The following is a 21019-nucleotide window of genomic DNA, read 5'->3' as shown; positions in this document are numbered from 1 at the left end:
AATCTCCCACTCCAACTTCAGTGAAAATTGATGGAAACCCAAGAAAAATGGTGTAAATGGTCATTTATGCTCTTTCTCCAGGGTTTCTGCCAGTTTTCTGCTGAATTTACGGCAATAGATTGGGGAACTCCTGCAGAAATTCTCCCCCTTTTACATTTAATTAAGCTAATGTGTTTCCTTACCCTGTGTATAGCCTGTGAAAGTTCCATATCCACATGCAGCAAAGGTCGCACTGATGAGTAGGGCAAATAACACTGACACATGAGTGATATGAGACCAGTTCTTTATTGTAGGCTGTTCCAGTGATCCATAAATTAAAAAACTGTTGTGGTGACAAATAAAAGCTGAAAGTACATAATAAGATGTTAATCAATATTATGCTGTTTCTCATGATGGACAAACAAAGAAACATGTGTTTTTTTAGGCTCCTGGAAGAGTCTTTTAACTTTGCTATTTTTCAGATGGAGAAGTTGCCAGAAGAATGTTACTTTCCAAATGCAATGCAGTAAAAAAAACTTTGTTGCTTTGGGCTAGATTTTTTTGTCAATTGGCAGTGAATGGGTGAAAAACCTAGCACATTAATGAAGTTTTTGTTTGCTTAAGTTTGGAATTTCCATTAATTATTTGCTTATTCATCTAATGCTCATTAAGGATGAATACTACATAGTAGCTTGCTGAAATATTAGAATATTTTATTTCTTCCATTTAGAACTAAGCAGTATGATAGAGGCAGCAAGATCAGAGGAACCCCAACTATATTAACATCTGATGAATGTTGGCCACGGATTTATATAAATCAATGGCAACTGCATACTTTGGTGGAAAACAGCTTCAAATCACACTTAATATGAAGGAATTAAATTGGTATGAAAACAATATAAGATACATTTGTCTGAGAACATATAGCACTTTCTGAGCATTCAGAAATCAGGAAAATTAAAGATGTCAAAATTAGAGAAGATTTCCAACTGAAAATATTCTGTTCAATATTAATTATTTTCAAGAATATATTAAAATATACAAAAAGGACTGCTTGGCTCATCAATAAACCAAATACAATTTGCACTGTCATAGAAACTTCCATTGTTATTTGTTATTTGATGTCCCAAGGGATGTCAACAACAAACAACTTTCTCAAATATAACTCTGAATTTTCTCCTTAATCTCCCTACCAACGAAATTCATAGTATGGCAATTGAGTGGTTAGGGCACTAGACCAGCAACCCAAAGGTTTTGAGCTTAATTCCCATCATGATAAGATGTGAAAACAGAATTTGATAAATCTGGTAGTGGACGAGAACAAAGAAAATAACAATGAAAGCTTCTGGATTGTCCTAAAAGCTCAATTAGTTCATTAATGCCCTTCAGGAAAGAGAGCTTACGACCTCTACCAAATCCTACATATGACTCCAAACCCAAATCTATGTTCTCCTTGGTGTGTCTACCAAGGAATTGTAGCACGTCCACCGATGATTACTTATGGGCCTGATGGAACTTACACTGCAACTATGTGAAAATAATAATGAGTTAAATGGGCTAATGATTAATTCAAAATTTATTTTCATCTGCAGACATTCCAATCTGATAATGCTTTCAGGTGCAGGCTATGCAACAGACTCTTCACTTACAGTTTGATTTGAGGTGAATTATACTTCAAGATTTCAGTACCTGCATCAACAACTATGCATTCACTTACGTTGTCCAAAATAGAGCAGACATTTAAATGTTTCTAGCACTATATTGCAATTTGTGGTGAGACAACTCGCTCCAAAGTACCAGAACCACCCTTTTTTGGGGTGGATTCCTGTCTTATGAGCCAGAGAAGGGTTGTGCTTGCCCATATCACTGTGAACATCCTGGAAGCTTCTCAGTGTCTTGGGGCTTTGGTCACAAGGGACAATACTCATTGCTGCTCCTCCTTCTGCCATTTAAACCCTCTTCATTGCTCTCACTTTCTCTTTCCCAAACATTTTTCTGTATTTCTGGGACATGCAGCAGCTCCTCAGCAACTACAGTAAAACACCTTCCTCTCAGTGGTGGAGCACCAGTCAGGAACATGATTACCACTTTAAACATATACAGCATATTAAATTAGTTCCTCTGACAAAGAAAATGCTGTTGCTATTGCATGGGATGACTAAAATCCCTACCCTCATGTTGCTGATGTGCTCAGGAAAATCTAACCTTGGGTGTTTCAAGTAGAAAATGTTTTGTTTCCCAGCACTACATTTGTCAAACAAAAAATTTGAAACAAAAAAGACCACCTACATAATTAACATGAGATATAGATTTATATTACTGTAGAAAGCTAGGACAGTTTATCCTTTTAACAATTATTAGTGTTAACATTAATCAATAATCAATAATAAGTTCCGATATGGGATGGGGGAAATTTTATGTTTTCCCCCGCGGCAGGTTTAGAGGCAGAGAGAGCATAAAATTGGGTGGGATGGTGTGGGGGGACCCTGCCACTATCACGCCTCCGCTGAAATTTAGCCCGGGGCAGGAAGGCCTGTGAACGGCCTTCCTGCCTCACTGCCAATTGAGGCCCTTAACTGGGTAATTAATACCCAATTAAGGGCCTCTTTCCGCTGCAGCCACAATTAGCCATGCAGCAGTAGAAAATTGTGTGGGCTGCTTCACAGCTGTCGGGATGGGGGTGGGGTCCCGCATTATAAGGCACTTAGTGCCTGAATGAGGGACCTGGCATTGGGAAGGGGGGGCCTGCTGAGGTCCACACCCCCCCCCCACCCTTGCTGCCAACCCCCCTCCTCCGCATCCCCATCCCACGAGACCTCTCCCACGCTAACCTACCTGAGGTCTGGTTCCAGCAATTCTCCTGGGCTTCCAGCAGTTGCACATGCAGCAGCAGACCCCGCCTCCGTGGTGACACTGCAGCTGCTGGCCTCTGATTGGCTGGCAGTTCTGCAAGGGTGGGATTCTGGCGCCAGGGCCCTTGATGCCGTGGAAGGCCCTCCGCTGTCCACTTAAGTGCCTGATCGGCACTAAATTCGGCGGGTCTAATAGAAGAGGTGACGTGGGGATCTCGGCGTCAGTTTCTCTGGACGTCAAAACCCCTGCCACCAGGACAAAATTCCCCCCATACTATATTTGTTACACAGTAGATAAATAAACAAAAGAATGAAGATTCATTGATCTATGCAAAATATTTAAGACTTACAAAATGCCATAATTCCCACTGCTTGTATTGCATATGGCTGTGCAAAAACCCAGGCAGCTTCTGTGGATGGACTGGAAAATAAATAATAGTCAAATAACAATGGTCTATAGTTTTCTTTCTTTACTAATTTCAGTGAAAATCTAGATGTGCATAAATAGTGGTTCAGTATTTGTACAAAGCAGTAACAGATTCTTTGCCCATGTTCAGAGAACTCATAGTATTCGATTCAGATGGATCGGTGGACATCATGAGGCGATGGCTCCAGCAATGTTATACATGGAGAAGCACAGAAGCAACTGGTTAGGAATCACATGAGTGGCTGTTCTGTGTTATTGAATAACACTGCAGGCACTTTCCCTAAAGCATTACAGCAATGAGGCCAAATGGCTACTACAGCAAGCTTCTAAGTCAGTTTTGTCAGTTATTTTTGCAAGCTGGCAGACTGTGTAATAGAACTCCCTGCAGAGATAAGCTGTTATATTCAGGATGGAAATACATGAAACAAACCCCTTGCTGAATTCCAAGGATGTGCTTCCTTGGAAAATCCTGAATTTAACAAATTAATGAGCATTGTAAAATATATGAGTAAACTAATAACAGCCAGCATGGATTTTTAATAGCAGGAATGAAGGGAATGCAGCAGCTGTAGCTTTCATGGACTCTCAGAGAGTGCTTCACAAGAGACTCATTGGAAAAATTCAAACACACGGTGTTAGGAGAAAAGTAGCTGCACAGATAGAAAATTGGTTTCGGAAACAAAGTTAGAAATGGAAATGTTGAAAATACTCAACAGGTCAGGCAGCAGCTGTGGAGAGAGAAATGGAGTTGATGGGCTCGATTTTAACCCTGTGCAAGTGGGTGGATTTTAAATGAGTTAAAATCTCGCCCAGTATTTCAGGTCGATGATCTTCCATCAGAAAGTTCTCAGGAAAGGTCATAAACCTGAAATGTTGGGCCGGTTTAACTCTGTGGAAGTGAATGGATTTTGAGTGAGTTGAAATCAGGCCCATTAACTCTGCTTCTCTCTCCACAGTTGCAGCCTGGCCTACTGAGTATTTTCAGAATCTTTTGCTTTTATTTTAGGATAAATGGGTGTTGCTTGTGCTGGAGAAGGATTTGAAATAGTTTACCTCAGGGGTCACTGGCAGGCCCCATTAGTTCTTGGTATGATTTTGATTTCTAAATTTACTGATGATAAAAAGTAGAGTTTGCCAAAAAGCAAGGAGGAATGGAAATCACTTCAGGAAATCAAGACAGGTTAGCAGAATGGGCAAACAGAGGACAGACACAATTTAATGTGAATAAGTTAATATAACATTTGGGGCAGGGTTATTACTTGAAGTCTGATGCCACCACACCCAAATTTTTACCTTCACGCATCTTAATGTGAACCACTTTTCTTCCATGCTTTTCCCCTTTAACAGTATTGCCTTCTTAAGGTTGAATGATTACAATTCAAACATTCTCTTTTTCATCATATACTCCACTTTAAACTCTACTATATGGTGGTCACTGTTGTCAAAGAGTTCACTAATTCAGATCTGTTCTTGTTAATATATTTGGTTCTTTATGCTGCCACCGTATAGAGTCTAGTCAGACAGGTTCTTAGACTGTAGTGTTTAAACATTAATCTTTATTGTATAGTAACTATATACACTCCACACTTGTCTCTGTGTCTCCTTCAAAAGCCATGCTGTAGCTGTTCTCCAGTCTCTCCCACATGTTCTCTGACCTCATCCTGGTAGGCAATAATTGTTGTGTGATTGCCTTTAAGAGTGTTTTCTTTTTACGATCTTAGTATGATAATGAGCTGAGTACCAGGATGCAGTCATATGACTACATGCCAGTCTCACTCTCTAACTGGAACACCAAGAGGCAAGTCCTGTAAATAGATAGCTCTGCACTGTATATATTTGTCAGCTGTTAATAAACCTGTTTGCAATCTTCAATCAGCTGAACTCCACGCATCTCATTTATGTTGCATCAGATAACAAAAAGTTTCTCATTACAGTAATGTTTACATTCTCTCTAGATTAACCCTTTGACACCCTTATACGACATCTCCCCCCAAATCTTTATCCCAATATATATTTACATGCTACCCCATCTTCCCCAATCTGTGACTTCATAGATTCATCTTATCAGGAGGCTTCACAACTCTCCCTGATCTTGTCGTCAGGTGTCATCAGGTAGCACCACAACTGACCGAGCTGGCTGAGTCCTGAAGGACGTAGCTGCTAGACAGGGTCTTCGGCAGGTGCTGAGGGAAAAACATACTTGACCTCATCCTCACCAATCTGCCTGCCGCATCTGTCCATGACGATATTGGTAGGAGTGACCACTGCACAGTCCTTGTGAAGTCCTGTCTTCACATTGAGGATACCATTATTCGTGTTGTGTGGCACTACCACTGTGCTAAATGGGATAGATTTCGAACAGATCTAGCAATGCAAAACTGGGCATCCATGAGACGCTGTGGGCCATCAGCAGCAGAATTGTACTCAACCACCATCTGTAACCTCATGGCCCGGCATATCTACTTTACCATTACCATCAAGCCGAGGGATCAATCCTGGTTCAATGAAGAGTGCAGGAGGGCATGCCAGGAGCAGCAGCAGGCATACCTCAAAATGAGGTGTCAACCTGGTGAAGCTACAACCCAGGACTACTTGCATGTCAAACAACGTAAGCAGCATGCAATAGACAGAGCTAAGCGATCCCACAACTAACGGATCAGATCTAAGATCTGCAGTCCTGCCACATCCAGTCATGAATGGTGGTGGACAATTAAACAACTAACTGGAGGAGGTAGCTCCACATATATCCCCATCCTCAATGATGGGGGAAACCCAGCACATCAGTGCAAAAGATAAGGCTGAAGCATTTGCAACAATCTTCAGTCAGAGGTGCTGAGTTGATGATCCATCTCGGCCTCCTCCTGAAGTCCCCAACATCACAGATGACAGAATTCAGCCAATTCAGTTCAAGATATCAAGAAACAACTGAAGGCACTAGATACTGCAAAGCCCAGGGGCCCTGACAACATTCCGGCAATAGTACTGAAGACCTGTGCTCCAGAACTTGCCATGCCCCTAGCCCAGCTGTTCCAGTACAGCTACAACACTGGCATCGACCCAGAAATGTGGAAAATTGCCCAGGTATGTCCTGTACACAAAAAGACTTCAAATCCAACCTGGCCAATTGCCGGCCCATCAGTCTACTCTCAATCATCTGTAAGGTGATGGAAGGTGGCAAACGGTATCAAACGGTACTTGCTTAGCAATAACCTGCTCAGCGACGCTCAGTTTGGGTTCCGCCAGGGCCACTCAGCTCCTGATCTCATTACTTCCTTGGTTCAAACATGGAAAAAAGAGCTGAACACAAGAGGTGAGGTGAGAGTGACTGCCCTTGACATCAAGGCAGCATTTGACCGAGTATGGCATCAAGGAGCCCTAACAAATCTGGACACAATGGGAATTGGGGGGAAACTCTCCATTGGTTGGAATCATACCTAGAACAAAGGAAGATGGTGGTGGTTGTTGGAGGTCAATTATCTGAGCTCCAGGACATCACTGCAGGTGTTGCTCAGGGTAGTGTCCGAGACCATACCATCTTTAATTGCTTTAGCAATGACCTTCCTTCAATCTTAAGGTCAGAAGTGGGGATGTTCGCTGATGATTGCACAATGTTCAGCACCATTCACAACTCCTCAGATACTGAAGCAGTCGGTGTAGAAATGCAGCACGACTTGGACAATATCCAGGCTTGGGCTGATAAGTGGCAAGTAACAGTCGCACCACTTAAGTGCCAGGCAATGACCATCTCCAACAAGAGAGAATCTAACCATGTCCCCTTGACATTCAACGGCATTACGATTGCTGAATCCCCCACTATCAACATCCTGGGCGTTACCATTGATCAGAAACTGAACTGGAGTAGCCATATAAATACCGTGGCTACAAGAGCAGGTCAGAGGCTAGGAATTCTGCGGCAAGTAACTCACCTCCTGACTCCCCAAAGCCTGTCCACCATCTACAAGGCACAAGTCAGGAGTGTGGTGGAATACTCTCCACTTGTCTGGATGGGTGCAGCTCCAACAACACTCAAGAAGCTCAACAGCCTCCAGAACAAAGCAGCCTGCTTGATTGGCACCCCATCCACCACCTTTAACATCCACTCCCTCCATCACCGATGCACAGTGGCAGCAGTGTGTACCATCTACAAGATGCATTGCAGCAACTGATCAGGCCTTCTTCAACAGCACTTTCCAAACCTGCGACCCCTTCTGCCTAGAAAAACAAAGGTAGCAGATGTGTGGGAACACCACCACCTGCAAGTTCTCCTCCAAGCCACACACCATCCTGACTTGGAAATATATCGCCGTTCCTTCATGGTCACTGGATCAAAATCCTTGAACTCCCTCCCTAACAGCATGGTGGATGTATTTGCACCAGATGGACTGAAGTGGTTCAAGAAGGTGACTCACCACCTTCTCAAGGGAAATTAGGGAGGGGCAACAAATGCTGGCCTTGCCAGCAACGCCAATATCTCATGAAACAAATACAAAAGTATCGCAAATCATTTTTATTTTGTTTACAATAACTAAACATATAAATTCCTGGTCAAATGTGGGTTGAATCACTGATGAATATTAAAAAATATCACAAGAAATTGCATTAAAATCATAAGCAGTCTTATACATGTTCTGTGCTAACTGAACCACCTTTATCTATTCCTCCTCCTTCACTCCAGTTTCTCACTCTCTATATTCTATTGCATAAGAACATAAGAAATAAGAGCAGAAGTTGAGCCTGCTCTGCCATTCAATAAGAACATGATTGAATTTCTACATTAATTCCACTGTCCCGCCGTATCGTCCTATCCATTGATTTTCTTGTAATCATTTTATTGACGACATCAATTTGCAAATTAAGAATCCAACTGGAAACCAATTTAGAACTAGAGAGCTATTTATTTATTAATGGCATAGGAGGAGGCCATTCGGCCCATCGAGTCCATGCCGTTTCTCTACGGAGCAATCCAGTCAGTCCCACTTTGCTGCTCTATCCCTTTATCTCTGCACGTTTATTTCCCTCAAGTGCCTATACAATTCCCTTTTGAAATTATTGATTGTCTCTGCATCCAGCACCCTCGTGGGCAGCGAGTTCCAGGTCATTACCACTCGCTGCGTAAAAAAGTTAAAGGAGAAGGTAGGAGTGCAGCTTAGCGATGAGGCTGATCGTTACCAGAAAATAAGAGGTAGGGACAGAACGTGTGAACGTCATAATGCACCATGGAATCGTACAAGAGTAGGGAAATTTGATAATAGAACAAACTTAAAGGCTTTGTATCTGAATGCACAAAGCATTTGGAATAAAATTAATGAGTTAACAGCGCAAATAGAGATGAATGGGTATGATTTAGAGACGTGGTTGCAGGGAATTGAATATCCAAGGGTACTCAGTATTTCGGAAGGATAGGCAGGAAGGAAAAGGAGGCGGTGTAGCTTTGTTGGTAAAGGAAGAGATCAGTGCTGTACTGAGAAATGATATAGGCACTGAAGATCAAGATGTAGAATCAGTCGGCGTAGAAATAAGAAACAGCAGGGGAAAGGAGACCCTGGTGGGAGTAATCTATAGGTCCCCAAGCAGTAGTTCTGCAGTGGGGCACAGTATAAACCAGGAAATCCTGGGGGCTTGTAAGAAAGGTACGGCAATAATCATGGGTGATTTTAATATGCATTTAGACTGGATTAATCATGTTGGCAAGGGTAGCCTCGAGGGAGAGTTAATTGAATGTATTGGAGATTGTTTTTTGGAGCAATATGTTGTGGAACCAACCAGGGAGCAGGCTATTCTAGATTTGGTATTATGTAATGAGGTGGGATTAATTAATGATCTCATACTTAAGGATCCTCTAGGGAAGAGTGATCATAGCATGCTAGAATTTCAAATTCAGTTTGAGGGCGAGAAACTGGAGTCCCACACGAGCGCTCTGGAGTTAAACAAAGGTAATTACATAGGCATGAGGACAGATTTGGCCCTAGTGGACTGGGCAGGAAGACTGAAATGTAGGATAGTTGATGAGCAGTGGCAGATGTTTAAGGAAATATTCAATTCCTCCCAACTAAAATATATTCCAGAGAGGAAGAAAGATTGTAAGAGGGGAAAAAAAACATCCATGGCTAAGCAAGGAAGTTAAGGATAACATAAAGAGAAAAACTAAGGCATACCATATTGCAAAGGTCAGTGGCAGGCTGGACGATTGGGAAACCTTTTAAGATCAACAAAGGGTTACTAAAAAAGTAATAGAAAGAGCAAAGGTAAATTATGAAAGAAAGCCAGCACAAAATATAAAAACGGATAGCAAAAGCTTCCATAAGTATATAAAAGGGAGGAGAGTAGTTAAAGTGAATATTGGTCCCTTGGAGGATGTAACTGGGGAGTTAATAGTGGGGATCAGAGAAATGGTGGAGACAATAAATCAGTATTTTGTCTTAGTTTTCACGATGGAGGACACTAGTACCATCCCAAGAGTAACAAGTAATGCAGAGGTTATAGAAAGGGAGGAACTTAGAACAATCATCATCACTAGGGAAAAGTACTGAGGGCAGCACAGTGGCGCAGTGGTTAGCACTACAGCCTCACAGCTCCAGCGACCCGGGTTCAATTCTGGGTACTGCCTGTGTGGAGTTTGCAAGTTCTCCCTGTGTCTGCGTGGGTTTCCTCCGAGTGCTCCGGTTTCCTCCCACAGCCAAAAGACTTGCAGGTTGGTAGGTAAATTGGCCATTATAAATTGCCCCTAGTATAGGTAAGTGGTAGGGAAATATAGGGACAGGTGGGGATGTGGTAGAAATATGGGATTAGTGTAGGATTAGTATAAATGGGTGGTTGAATGGTCGGGACAGACTCGGTGGTCCGAAGGGCCTGTTTCAGTGCTGTATCACTAAACTAAACTAAACTAAACAAACTATTGGGATTGAAGGCAGACAAGTCCCCAGGGCCTGATGGCCTACATCCTAGGGTCTTAAAGGAAGTGGCAGCGGAGATAGTAGATCCATTGGTTATAATATTCCAAAATTCCCTGGATGCGGGGAAGGTTACAGTGGATTGGAAAAATGCTAAGATAATGCCCTTATTCAAAAAGGGACGGAGGCAGAAAGTAGGAAACTATAGACCAGTTAGTTTAATATCTGTCATTGGGAAATTGTTAGAATCCATTATTAAGGAAGTAATAACAGGACATTTAGAAAGTCAAAACACAATCCATCAGAGTCAGTATGGTTTTATGAAGGGTAAATTGTGTTTGACTAATTTGCTAGAGTTCTTCGAAGATGTAACAAGTAAAGTAGATAATGGGGATCCTGTAGATGTAGTATATCTGGACTTCCAGAAGGCATTTGATAAGGTGCCACACAATAGGTTAATACACAAGGTAAGATCACATGGGGTTGGGGCAATTTATTAGCTTGGATAGAGGCTTTGCTATCCAACAGAAAACAGACAGTCAGGATAAATGGCTCCTTTTCTGGTTGGCAAGATGTAATTAGTGGGGTATCACACGGTTTGGTCCTCGGGGCCCCAACTATTTACAATCTATATTAATGACTTGGATGCAGGGATAGAAGGTACTGCAGCCAAATTTGCAGATGATACTAAAATAGGTGGAATAGTAAGTTGCAATAAAGAAATAAGAAATTTACAAATGAATATGGATAGGTTAGGTGAATGGGCCAAAATTTGGCAGATAGAGTTTAACGTGGATAAGTGTAAGGTTATCCATTTTGGTTGGAAGAATAGAAAGGCAGATTGTTATCTAAATGGAGAGAAACTTCAGAGTGCTTCAGTGCAGAGGAATCTGGGTGTCCTCCTGCGTGAATCGCAGAAAACTAGTATGCACGTGCAGCAGGTAATGAGGAAGGCAAATGGAATTTTGGCATTTATTGCTAAAGGAATAGAGTATAAAAGTAGGGATGTGTTTCTGCAACTGTACAAGGCATTAGTGAGACCGCACCTGGAGTATTGTACAGTTTTGGTCCTCTTACCCGAGGAGGGATGTAGTTGCATTGGAAGCAGTGCAGAGGACGTTCACTAGATTGATTCCAGAGATGAGGGGTTTGTTTTATGAAGAGAGATTGAGCAGTTTAGGCCTTTACTCTCTAGAATGAGAGGAGACCTAATTGAGGTATATAAGATTATTAAGGGGATTGACAAAGTAGACGTAGAGAGGATGTTTCCCCTAGTGGGGCAATCTAGAATGAGAGGTCATAGTTTTAGGATAAGGAGTAGCAGATTTAAAACAGAGATGAGGAGAAATTACTTCACTCAAAGGGTCGTGAGTCTGTGGAATTCACTACCCCAGAGTGCGGTGGATGAGTAAATTGAGTAAATTTAAGGAGGAGATAGACAGATTTTCAATTAGTAATGGGTTGAAGGGTTATGGAGAATGGGCAGGAAAGGGGAGTTGAGGCTGAGATGAGGTTAGCCATGCTCGTATTGAATGGCGGAGCAGGCTTGAGGGGCTGAATTGCCTTCTCCTGCTCCTAGTTCTTATGTTCTTCCTCACATTCTCCTGCATCTCTTGCACAAAACCTTCAATCTTCATTCTCTAGTCCTTGTACAATCAATTAATGGGAACAGTTTTTCCTTGTCTAACTTATCTAAGCCTGTCATAATCTTGTACACCTCTATCAAATCTCCCCTCAATCTCGTTTGCTCCAGAGAAAACAAGCTCAACTTTTTCAACCTAACCTTGTAACTAAAATCCCCCTCCCTGGAACAATTCTGGTAAATCTCATCTGCACCCTCTCAAGGATCCTCACATCCTTCCTAAAGTGTGGTGACCAGAACTGGATGCAATAATCTAGTTGGGGCATAACCAGAGGTTTATGCAGGCTCATCATAATTTCCCTGCTTTTGTACTCAATGCATCTATTTATGAAGCCCAAAATCCCATATGCTTTGCTAACCAAGCTCTCAATATATCTGGCCACCTTCAAAGATCGATGCACTTGCATCCCTTTGTTCCTGCACACTCTTTAGAACTGCACCAATAAGTCTATACTGCCTCAGCTTATCCTTTCTGCCAAAATGCATCACTTCACACTTGTCTGTATTAAATTCCATCTGTCACTTGTTTGTCCATTTTGTTAGTCTATTCGTGTTCTGTTGCAGGTGATTCATATCATCCTCACTATTTGCCACTCCAAGTTTGGTATCATTGGCAAAATTTGAAATTCTGCTCTGTATTCCAAAATCCAAGTCATTTATATATTGCAAAGTGGTCCTGGCATTGACGGTTGGGGAACACCACTGTCTACCATCTTGCAGTCTGAAAACTAACCATTTACCACGACTCCCTGTTTTCTGTCCTTAAGCGAATTTTTTTTATCCAATTGGACACTGACCCTCCTATTCCATGAGGTTCAATTTTGCTAACCAGCCTTGTATCTGGTACTTTATCAAATGCTTTCCATACAGACAACATCCACTGCATTCCCTTCATCAACCGTCTCAGTTACTTCCTCAAAAAACTCAATTTGATTTGTCAAGCATGATCTGCCTTTTACAAATCTGTACTGGCTATCCTTATTTTTTTTTTTTAGAATTAGAATATTACAGCGCAGTACAGGCCCTTCGGCCCTCGATGTTGCGCCGATCATCTGACCTACACTATTCCATTTACATCCATATGTCTATCCAATGACCACTTAAATGCCCTTAAAGTTGGCGAGTCTACTACTGTTGCAGGCAGGGCGTTCCACGCCCCTACTACTCTCTGCGTAAAGAAACTACCTCTGACATCTGTCCTATATCTTTCACCCCTCAACTTAAAGCTATGTCCCCTCGTGTTTGCCATCCTCATCCGAGGAAAAAGACTCTCACTATCCACCCTATCTAACCCTCTGATTATCTTGTATGTCTCTATTAAGTCACCTCTCCTCCTCCTTCTCTCTAACGAAAACAACCCCAAGTCCCTCAGCCTTTCCTCGTAAGACCTTCCTTCCATACCAGGCAACATCCTAGTAAATCTCCTCTGCACCCTTTCCAAAGCTTCGACATCCTTCCTATAATGCGGTGACCAGAACTGCACGCAATACTCCAGGTGCGGCCTCACCAGAGTTTTGTACAGCTGCATCATGACCCCGTGGCTCTGAAACTCGATCCCCCTACTAATAAAGGCTAACACACCATATGCCTTCTTAACAGCCCTATTAACCTGGGTAGCAACTTTCAGGGATTTATGTACCTGGATACCAAGATCTCTCTGCTCATCTACACTACCAAGAATCTTCCCATTAGCCCAGTACTCTGCATTGCTGTTACTCCTTCCAAAGTGAATCACCTCACACTTCTCCGCATTAAACTCCATTTGCCATCTCTCAGCCCAGCTCTGCAGCCTATCTATGTCCCTCTGTACCCTACAACACCCTTCGACACTATCCACAACTCCACCGACCTTCGTGTCATCCGCAAATTTACTAACCCACCCTTCTACACCCTCATCCAGGTCGTTTATAAAAATGACAAACAGCAGTGGCCCCAAAACAGAACCTTGCGGTACACCACTAGTAACTAAACTCCAGGATGAACATTTGCCATCAACCACCACCCTCTGTCTTCTTTCAGCTAGCCAATTTCTGATCCAAAGCTCTAAATCACCTTCAACCCCATACTTGCGTATTTTCTGCAATAGCCTACCGTGGGGAACCTTATCAAACGCCTTACTGAAATCCATATACACCACATCCACGGCTTTACCCTCATCCACCTGTTTGGTCACCTTCTCGAAAAACTCAATAAGGTTTGTGAGGCACGACCTACCTTTCACAAAACCGTGCTGACTATCGCAAATGAACTTATTCTTTTCTTTAACTCAAAACTCTCCAAATGTCTGTTAATATTTTCCCTGATTATTGTTTCTGAAACCTTACCCATCACTGATGTTAAACTAACTGGCCTGAAGTTGCTCGGACTGTCATTACACCCTTTCTTGAATAAGGGTGCCACATTTGACACTCTCCAATCTTCTGGCACCTCCCCGTATCCAGGGAAATTTGGAAAATCATAGCAAGCCCTTCTGCCATCTCCAACCCCACCTCCTTTAGTAACCTGGGATGCAAGCCATCCAGACCCTAAGCATAGCCAGCCTTTCCAGTACCTCCTCCCTCTCAATTCTTGCCCCATCCATTGCCTCTACTCTCCGCTATTACTGATATATTGTCAAATTCCTCTTCCTTAATAAACAGTGTTACAAAGTATTCATTAAGTATTCTAGCCCTGCCCTGCGCCTCTAAGCATATATTTCCCTCTTAAGTTCCTATAGGCCCACTCCATCTCTTACCACTCGCTTACTATTTACATGCCGGTAGAAGATTTTTGGGTTCCCTTTTATGTTGACTGCCATTCTATTCTCACATTCTCTCTTTGCCAGTCTTATTTTCCTCTTCACCTCCCCTCTCAACTTATTTTCTTAGGCCTGGTTCTCACTTGAAGAATTTACCTGACCTGCATCATACACCTTTTTTTTGTTTCATCGTAATCTCTAGTTCTGTCGACATTCAAGGAGCCTTGTTTTCGGTTTCCTTACATTTAATCCTTGTTGGTATGTATCTAGCCTGCACCTGAAGCATCTCTTCCTTAAAGATAACCGATTGTTCTGTTACAGTTTTTCTTGTCTGTCTTTGGTTCCATTTTATCCTGGCTAAATCCCTATTCATCGCATCAAAATTAGCCCTCTTCCAATCTAGCCATTCTACCTAATGTCATTTCTTGCTTTTCTGCATTATGAGTCTAAACCTTATGATACAATGATCACTCTTACCCAAGTGCTCCCCAACAGACATTTGGTTCACTTGGCCCAATTCATTTCCCTTTATCAGATACATCAATGCCTCCTTTTTATTTGGGCTCAGAATATACTGATCAAGGAAGTTCTCCTGAACACAATCCAGAAATTTCTCCCCCTTCTTACCCTTTACTCTAAAATTTTCCCAATCAATATTTGGGTAATTAAAGTCCCTGAATATCACCACTCTAAAGTTTTTGCATATCTCTGTGATTTCCCTGCAGATTTGCTCCTTTATCTCTCTCTCACTATCTGGAAGCCTGTCGAATACCCCTAGTAGCATGATCAGACACTTTTTGCTTTTCAACTCTAATCAAATGGATTCCACCCTTGCCCCCTCAAGGACATCCTCTCTTCCCCACATCACAATGTCTTCCCTAATTAGTACTGCCACCCCACCTCTCTTTTTTCCTTCTCTAGCTTTTCTGAGCACATTATAACCTTGTATATTCAGGGCCCAGTGCTCATCATTTGTAAGCCACGTTTCCTTTATTGCCACTACATCATATTCTCATATTACTATTTGTGCTTTGTAGTTCACCAATCTTATTCATCATGCTTTGTGCGTTTAAATACATGCACTGTAATCCTGTACTTACATACCTCATAGCCCTTCTCAGTCTGCTCCTATCTGATATGGACCTATTCCCTACTCTAATACTGTCCAAAACTCTCACATTATGTACCTTATTCCTCTTTTCTACTTCTATATGCTGCTGCCTATCCATCTGCCAATTTAGTTTAAACCCTCCCCAACCACACTCGAGAACTTCCCCATGAGGACATTGTTCCCAATCCTGTGAAGGTGCAACCTGTCCCTTTTGAATAGGTGCTTTCAAACCCAGAACTGGTCCCAATGCTCTCCCTCCTGCATCATGCTTCAAGGCACGCATTGATCATCCCAATATCCCTGTTTCTACTCTCGCTAGTGCATGGCACTGGGAGCAATCCAGAGATTACTACCTTTGAGGTCATAGTCTTTAACTTCCTCCCTCGTTCCCCAAAATCTGACCATAAGACCTCAATACCTGCCCTTGCTATGTTGTTCATACCAATGTATAACACATATTCTGGCTTACTCCCTTCCCCCTGCAAAATATCTTGCACCCTCTCCGTGGTGTTTTTTACAGGGAGGCAACACATCATGTGGGACTCATGATGACGGTTACAGAAATTCCTGTCTTTTCCCCGACTATGGAATCTCCTATAACAACTGCATTTCTACACTTTGCTGCTCCCTCCTGAACAGTCCCTTGCCCAATAGTGCTATGGTCTGGACTGCACTCCTTCAGGATATCGTCACTTCCGGCAGTCTCCAATGCTGAATAAAAGCAAAATACTGCAGATGCTGGAAATCTGAAATAAAAACAAACAGTGCCGACCTCTACCTTGCAGAGGCTAAGTGCCAACTCTCAGATACTTCTACCTACCTCCCCCTGGACCATGACCCCATGAGGTCCAACCAGTCCCCATCCACCACCACCCTCCTCCGCCTGGCTGAACTTGTCTCAGATTGTACAACTTCTTCTTCAACTCCACTCACTTCCTTCAAGTAAAAGGTGTTGCTATGGGTACCCGCATGGGTCCGAGTGAAGTATTGGATGTGATAAACATAGGGAAAGAGGAAGTATTAATGGGATTAGCATCCTTGGAAGTTGATAAATCACCAGGGCCAGATAAAATGTATCCTAGGCTGTTAAAAGAAGCAAGAGAGGAAATAGCAGAGGGTCTGACCATAATTTTCCAGTCCTCACTGGATACAGCTGTGGTGCCGGAGGATTGGAGAATTAGAACATAGAACATAGAACATAGAACATAGAACAGTACAGCACAGTACAGGCCCTTCGGCCCACGATGTTGTGCCGAACCTTTAACCTACTCTAAGATCAAACTACCTACCCTTCATTCTACTATCATCCATGTACCTATCCAAGAGTCGCTTAAATGCCCCTAATGTATCTGCTTCTACTACCACCGCTGGCAGCGCATTCCACGCACCAACCACTCTCTGTGTAAAGAACCTATCTCTGACATCTCCCTGAAATCTTCCTCCAATCACCTTAAAATTATGTCCCCTGGTGATAGCCCTTTCCACCCTGGGAAAAAGTCGCTGACTATTCACTCTATCTGTGCCTCTCATCATCTTGTACCCCTCTATCAAGTCACCTCTCATCCTTCTACGCTCCAATGAGAAAAGCCCTAGCTCCCTCAATCTTTCTTCGTAGGACATGCCTTCCAGTCCAGGCAGCATCCTGGTAAATCTTCTCTGCACCCTCTCGAAAGCTTCCACATCCTTCCTATAATGAGGCGACCAGAACTGAACACAATTTTCCAAGTGTGGTCGAACCAGGGCCTTATAGAGCTGCAGCATAACCTCGCGGCTCTTAAACTCAATCCCCCTGTTAACGAAAGCCAACACACCATACGCCTTCTTAACAACTCTATCAACTTGGGTGGCAACTTTGAGCGATCTATGGACATGGACCCCAAGATCCCTCTGTTCCTCCACACTACCAAGAATCCTGTCTTTAAGCCTGAATTGCGAGCATTGTACCTTTATTGAAAAAGGGAGTGAAGGATAGACTGAATAATTACAGGCCAGTCAGTCTAACCTCAGTAGTGGGCAAATTATTGGAATCTATTCTGAGAGACAGAATAAACTGTCACTTAGAAAGGCACAGGTTAATCAAGAATATTCAACATGGGCTTGTTAAGGGAAGATCTTGTTTGACCAACCTGATCGAACGTTTTGGAGAAGTAACAAGGAGGATAGATGAGGGTAATGCAGTTGATGTGGTCTACATGGATTTTAGCAAGGCTTTTGCAAGGTTCCACATGGTTAAAAAAATAAAATCCCATGGGATCCAGGGAAATGCAGCAAGATGGATACAAAATTGGCTCAGTGGCAGAAAACAAAGGAAAATTATTGACAGCTGTTTTAGCAACTGGAGGACTGTTTCCAATAGCGTTCCGTAGGGCTCAGTACTGGGTCCCCTGCTTTTTGTGGTGTATGTTAACGATTTGGACGTAAACGTAGGGGGCTTGATCATGAGGTTTGAAGATGACACAAAGATTGGCTGTGTGGTAGATAGCGAGGAGGATAGCTGTAGGCTGCAGGAAGATATTGATGGTCTGGTCAGATGGGCAGAAAAGTGGCAAATGGAATTCAACTTGGAGAAGTGTGAGGTGATGCATTTGGGGAGGTCAAATAAGGCAAAGGAATACATGATTAATGGGAAAATACTGAGAAGTGTAGAGGAAGTGAGGGACCTTGGAGTGAATGTCCACAGATCCCTGAAGGTAGCAGGACAGGTTGAAAAGGTGGATAAGAAGTCATATGGAATCCTTTCCTTTATTAGCTGAGGTATAGAATACAAGAGCAGGAAGGTTTTGCTGGAACTGTATAACTCATTGGTTAGGCCACAACTTGAGTACTGTGGGTAGTTCTGGTCACCTCATTAAAGAAAGGATGTAATTGCACCAGAGAGGGTAGAGAGGAGATTTATGAAGATGTTGCCAGGACTGGAAATATGTAGCTATGAGTAAAGATTGGATAGGCTGGGGTTGTTCTCCTTGGAACGGAGAAGGCTGAGGGGAGATCTGATTGAAATATACAAAATTTTGAGGGGCCTGGACAGAGTGGAGGTGAAGGGTCTATTCACCTTAGTAGTGTGGTCAGTGATGAAGTGGCATAGATTTAAAGTGATTGGTAGAAAAATTAGAGGGGAGATGAGGAAAAACTTTTTCACCCAGAGGGTGGTGATGGTTTGGAACTCACTGCCTGAAAGGGTAGTTGAGGCAGAGATTCTCAACTCATTCAAGGGAGTCTGGATATGCACCTCAAGTGCCGCCATCTGCAGGGCTACAGACCAGATGCTGGAAGGTGGGATTAGGCTGGGTGGCTCGTTTTTCAGCTGGTGCAGACACGATGGGCCAAGTGGCCTCTTTCTGTGCCATAAACTTTCTATGATTCTAGTTATGTCTCTCTTTTTGTGGGATATGTCAAACATTCCTTGTTCCAGTCCTACTCAGGCCCCCTCCCCCAACTCTTTTTCCGATACATTGATGACTGTATCGGTGCCGTTTCCTGCTCCTGCCCCGAACTGGAAAACTTTATCAACTTTGCTTCCAATTTCCACCCTTCTCTCACCTTTACATGGTCTAACTCCGACACTCCTCTTCCCTTCCTCAACTTCTCTGTCTCAATCACTGGGGATAGGCTGTCCACTAAAATTCATGAAAAGCCCACCAACTCCCACAGTTACCTGGACTACACTTCTTCACACTCTGCCTCCTGTAAGGACTCCATTCCATTCTCACAGTTTCTCCATTTCCGATGCAACTGCTCTGATGATGCTACCTTCCACAACAGCACTTCTGATATGTCTTCCTTTCTCTTCAACCGAGGATTCCCTCTCACTGTGGTTGACAGGACCCTCAACCGTGTCCGGCCCATTTCCCACACTTCTCCCCTCACTTCATCCCCTCCCTCCCAGAACCAGGACAGAGTGTCCTTGTCCTCACTTTCCAACCTAACAGGCTCCACATCCAGAGGATCATCCTCCACCATTTCCGCCACCTCCAGCATCAAGCCACCACCAAACACATCATCCCCTCCCTTCCCCTGTCAACATTCCGAAGGGACCGTTCCCTCCGTGACCCCCTGGTCCACTCCTCCATTACCCCCAACACCGCGTCCTCTTCCCATGCAACCATGCAATAGGTGTAATACTGCCATTTTACCTCCTCTCTCCTCACTATCCAAGGCCCCAAACACTCCTTTCAGGTGAAGCAGCGACTTACTTGTACTTCTTTCAATTTAGTATACGATATTTGCTGCTCACAATGTGGTCTCCTCTACACTGGGGAGACTAAATGCTGATTGGGTGACCAATTTGCGGAACACCTCCTTTCCGTCCGAAAGCATGACCCCGAGCTTCTGGTTGCTTGCCATTTCAACACTGCCCCCCTGCTCTCATGCCAACATTTCTGTCTTTGGCCTGCTCCACGGTTCCAGTGAACATCAACACAAGCTCGAGGAGCAGCACCTGATCTTTCGATTAGGCATGCTACAGTTTGCGGACTGAACATTGAGTTCAATAACTTTAGAGCATGACCGGCCTTTTTTTAATATTTTATTTTTTAACCATATGCCTGCTTTTCATGTTGTCATGTAGCTGCTCATTATTCTGCTATCAACAGTCTCTATGGACTAATGCTTTGTCTTTCACCACAAGCATTAACACACACTTTGCCTTTGTCCCAGGACAACTTGGTTATTTAATCACTCTCTGCCTATCAAACACCTTCCTCTTTGTTCTCTCCCCAGCCCCCTCCCCTTCACTTGCTTAAAACCTAATCTTTCTAATCTTTGCCAGTTCTGATGAAAGGTCACAGACCTGAAACGTTAACTTTGCTTTTCTCTCCAAAGATGCTGCCAGACATGCTGAGTATTTCCAGCACTTTTTTTTACTCCAATGCTGAATCCCTGTTTGGGAGTGCCACACACCCTGAAGACTCCTGCACTTCCTGCTCTTCCTAGTCTTCCAGTTGGTCACCCACCCAGTATCTTACTATCTGTGGGGTCACCATTTCCTGAAAAGTACAATCCAGGAAACTCTCATGTTCCCTGATGCTCCGTAGTGACTCCAGCTGCCTCTCAAGCTTGGAAATCCTGAGTTTGAACTGAAGCAGCTGGAGACACTTCCTACACATGTGGTCACTCAAAACACATGATGCAGGAATTGCAAGCAATAGGTCATGGCTGCCCATCTATGATCTAAAAAAAAACCTTTATTTCCTCTTTTAGAATCGAGTTAGCACCTGGTTTAAGCTATTAATTTTAATTAATGCCTGTAGACATGCTCTGTGCTATTATTGTTATTAATTCACTCACTGTTATACTCATCCTGACTGAGGTTATTAATTTCCTGGCTCCTAATTTGAAAGAATGCCCTTGTTTAGAGAGAGAAAAAGAGAAATACTCACCAA

General features: G+C 43.1%; 1 protein-coding gene across 3 annotated transcripts in view; it reads right to left on the bottom strand.

Moving 5' to 3' along the window:
• slc38a11 (solute carrier family 38 member 11) overlaps positions 1-21019 on the bottom strand; it is a 165728-nt gene that overhangs the window by 27051 nt on the left and 117658 nt on the right. For all 3 annotated transcript variants that reach the window (XM_068035217.1, XM_068035218.1, XM_068035219.1), the window contains 2 exons: positions 3182-3252; positions 183-344 (listed from right to left, as the gene is read on the bottom strand). In XM_068035217.1, coding sequence (XP_067891318.1) covers positions 183-344; positions 3182-3252 — 233 coding nt within the window. The remainder of the gene's footprint in view (positions 1-182; positions 345-3181; positions 3253-21019) is intronic.

The sequence above is a fragment of the Heterodontus francisci genome, chromosome 7 (genome assembly GCF_036365525.1).
Source record: "Heterodontus francisci isolate sHetFra1 chromosome 7, sHetFra1.hap1, whole genome shotgun sequence".
Lineage (NCBI taxonomy): Eukaryota > Metazoa > Chordata > Chondrichthyes > Heterodontiformes > Heterodontidae > Heterodontus > Heterodontus francisci.
This window is presented reverse-complemented; position numbering and strand designations above follow the sequence as displayed.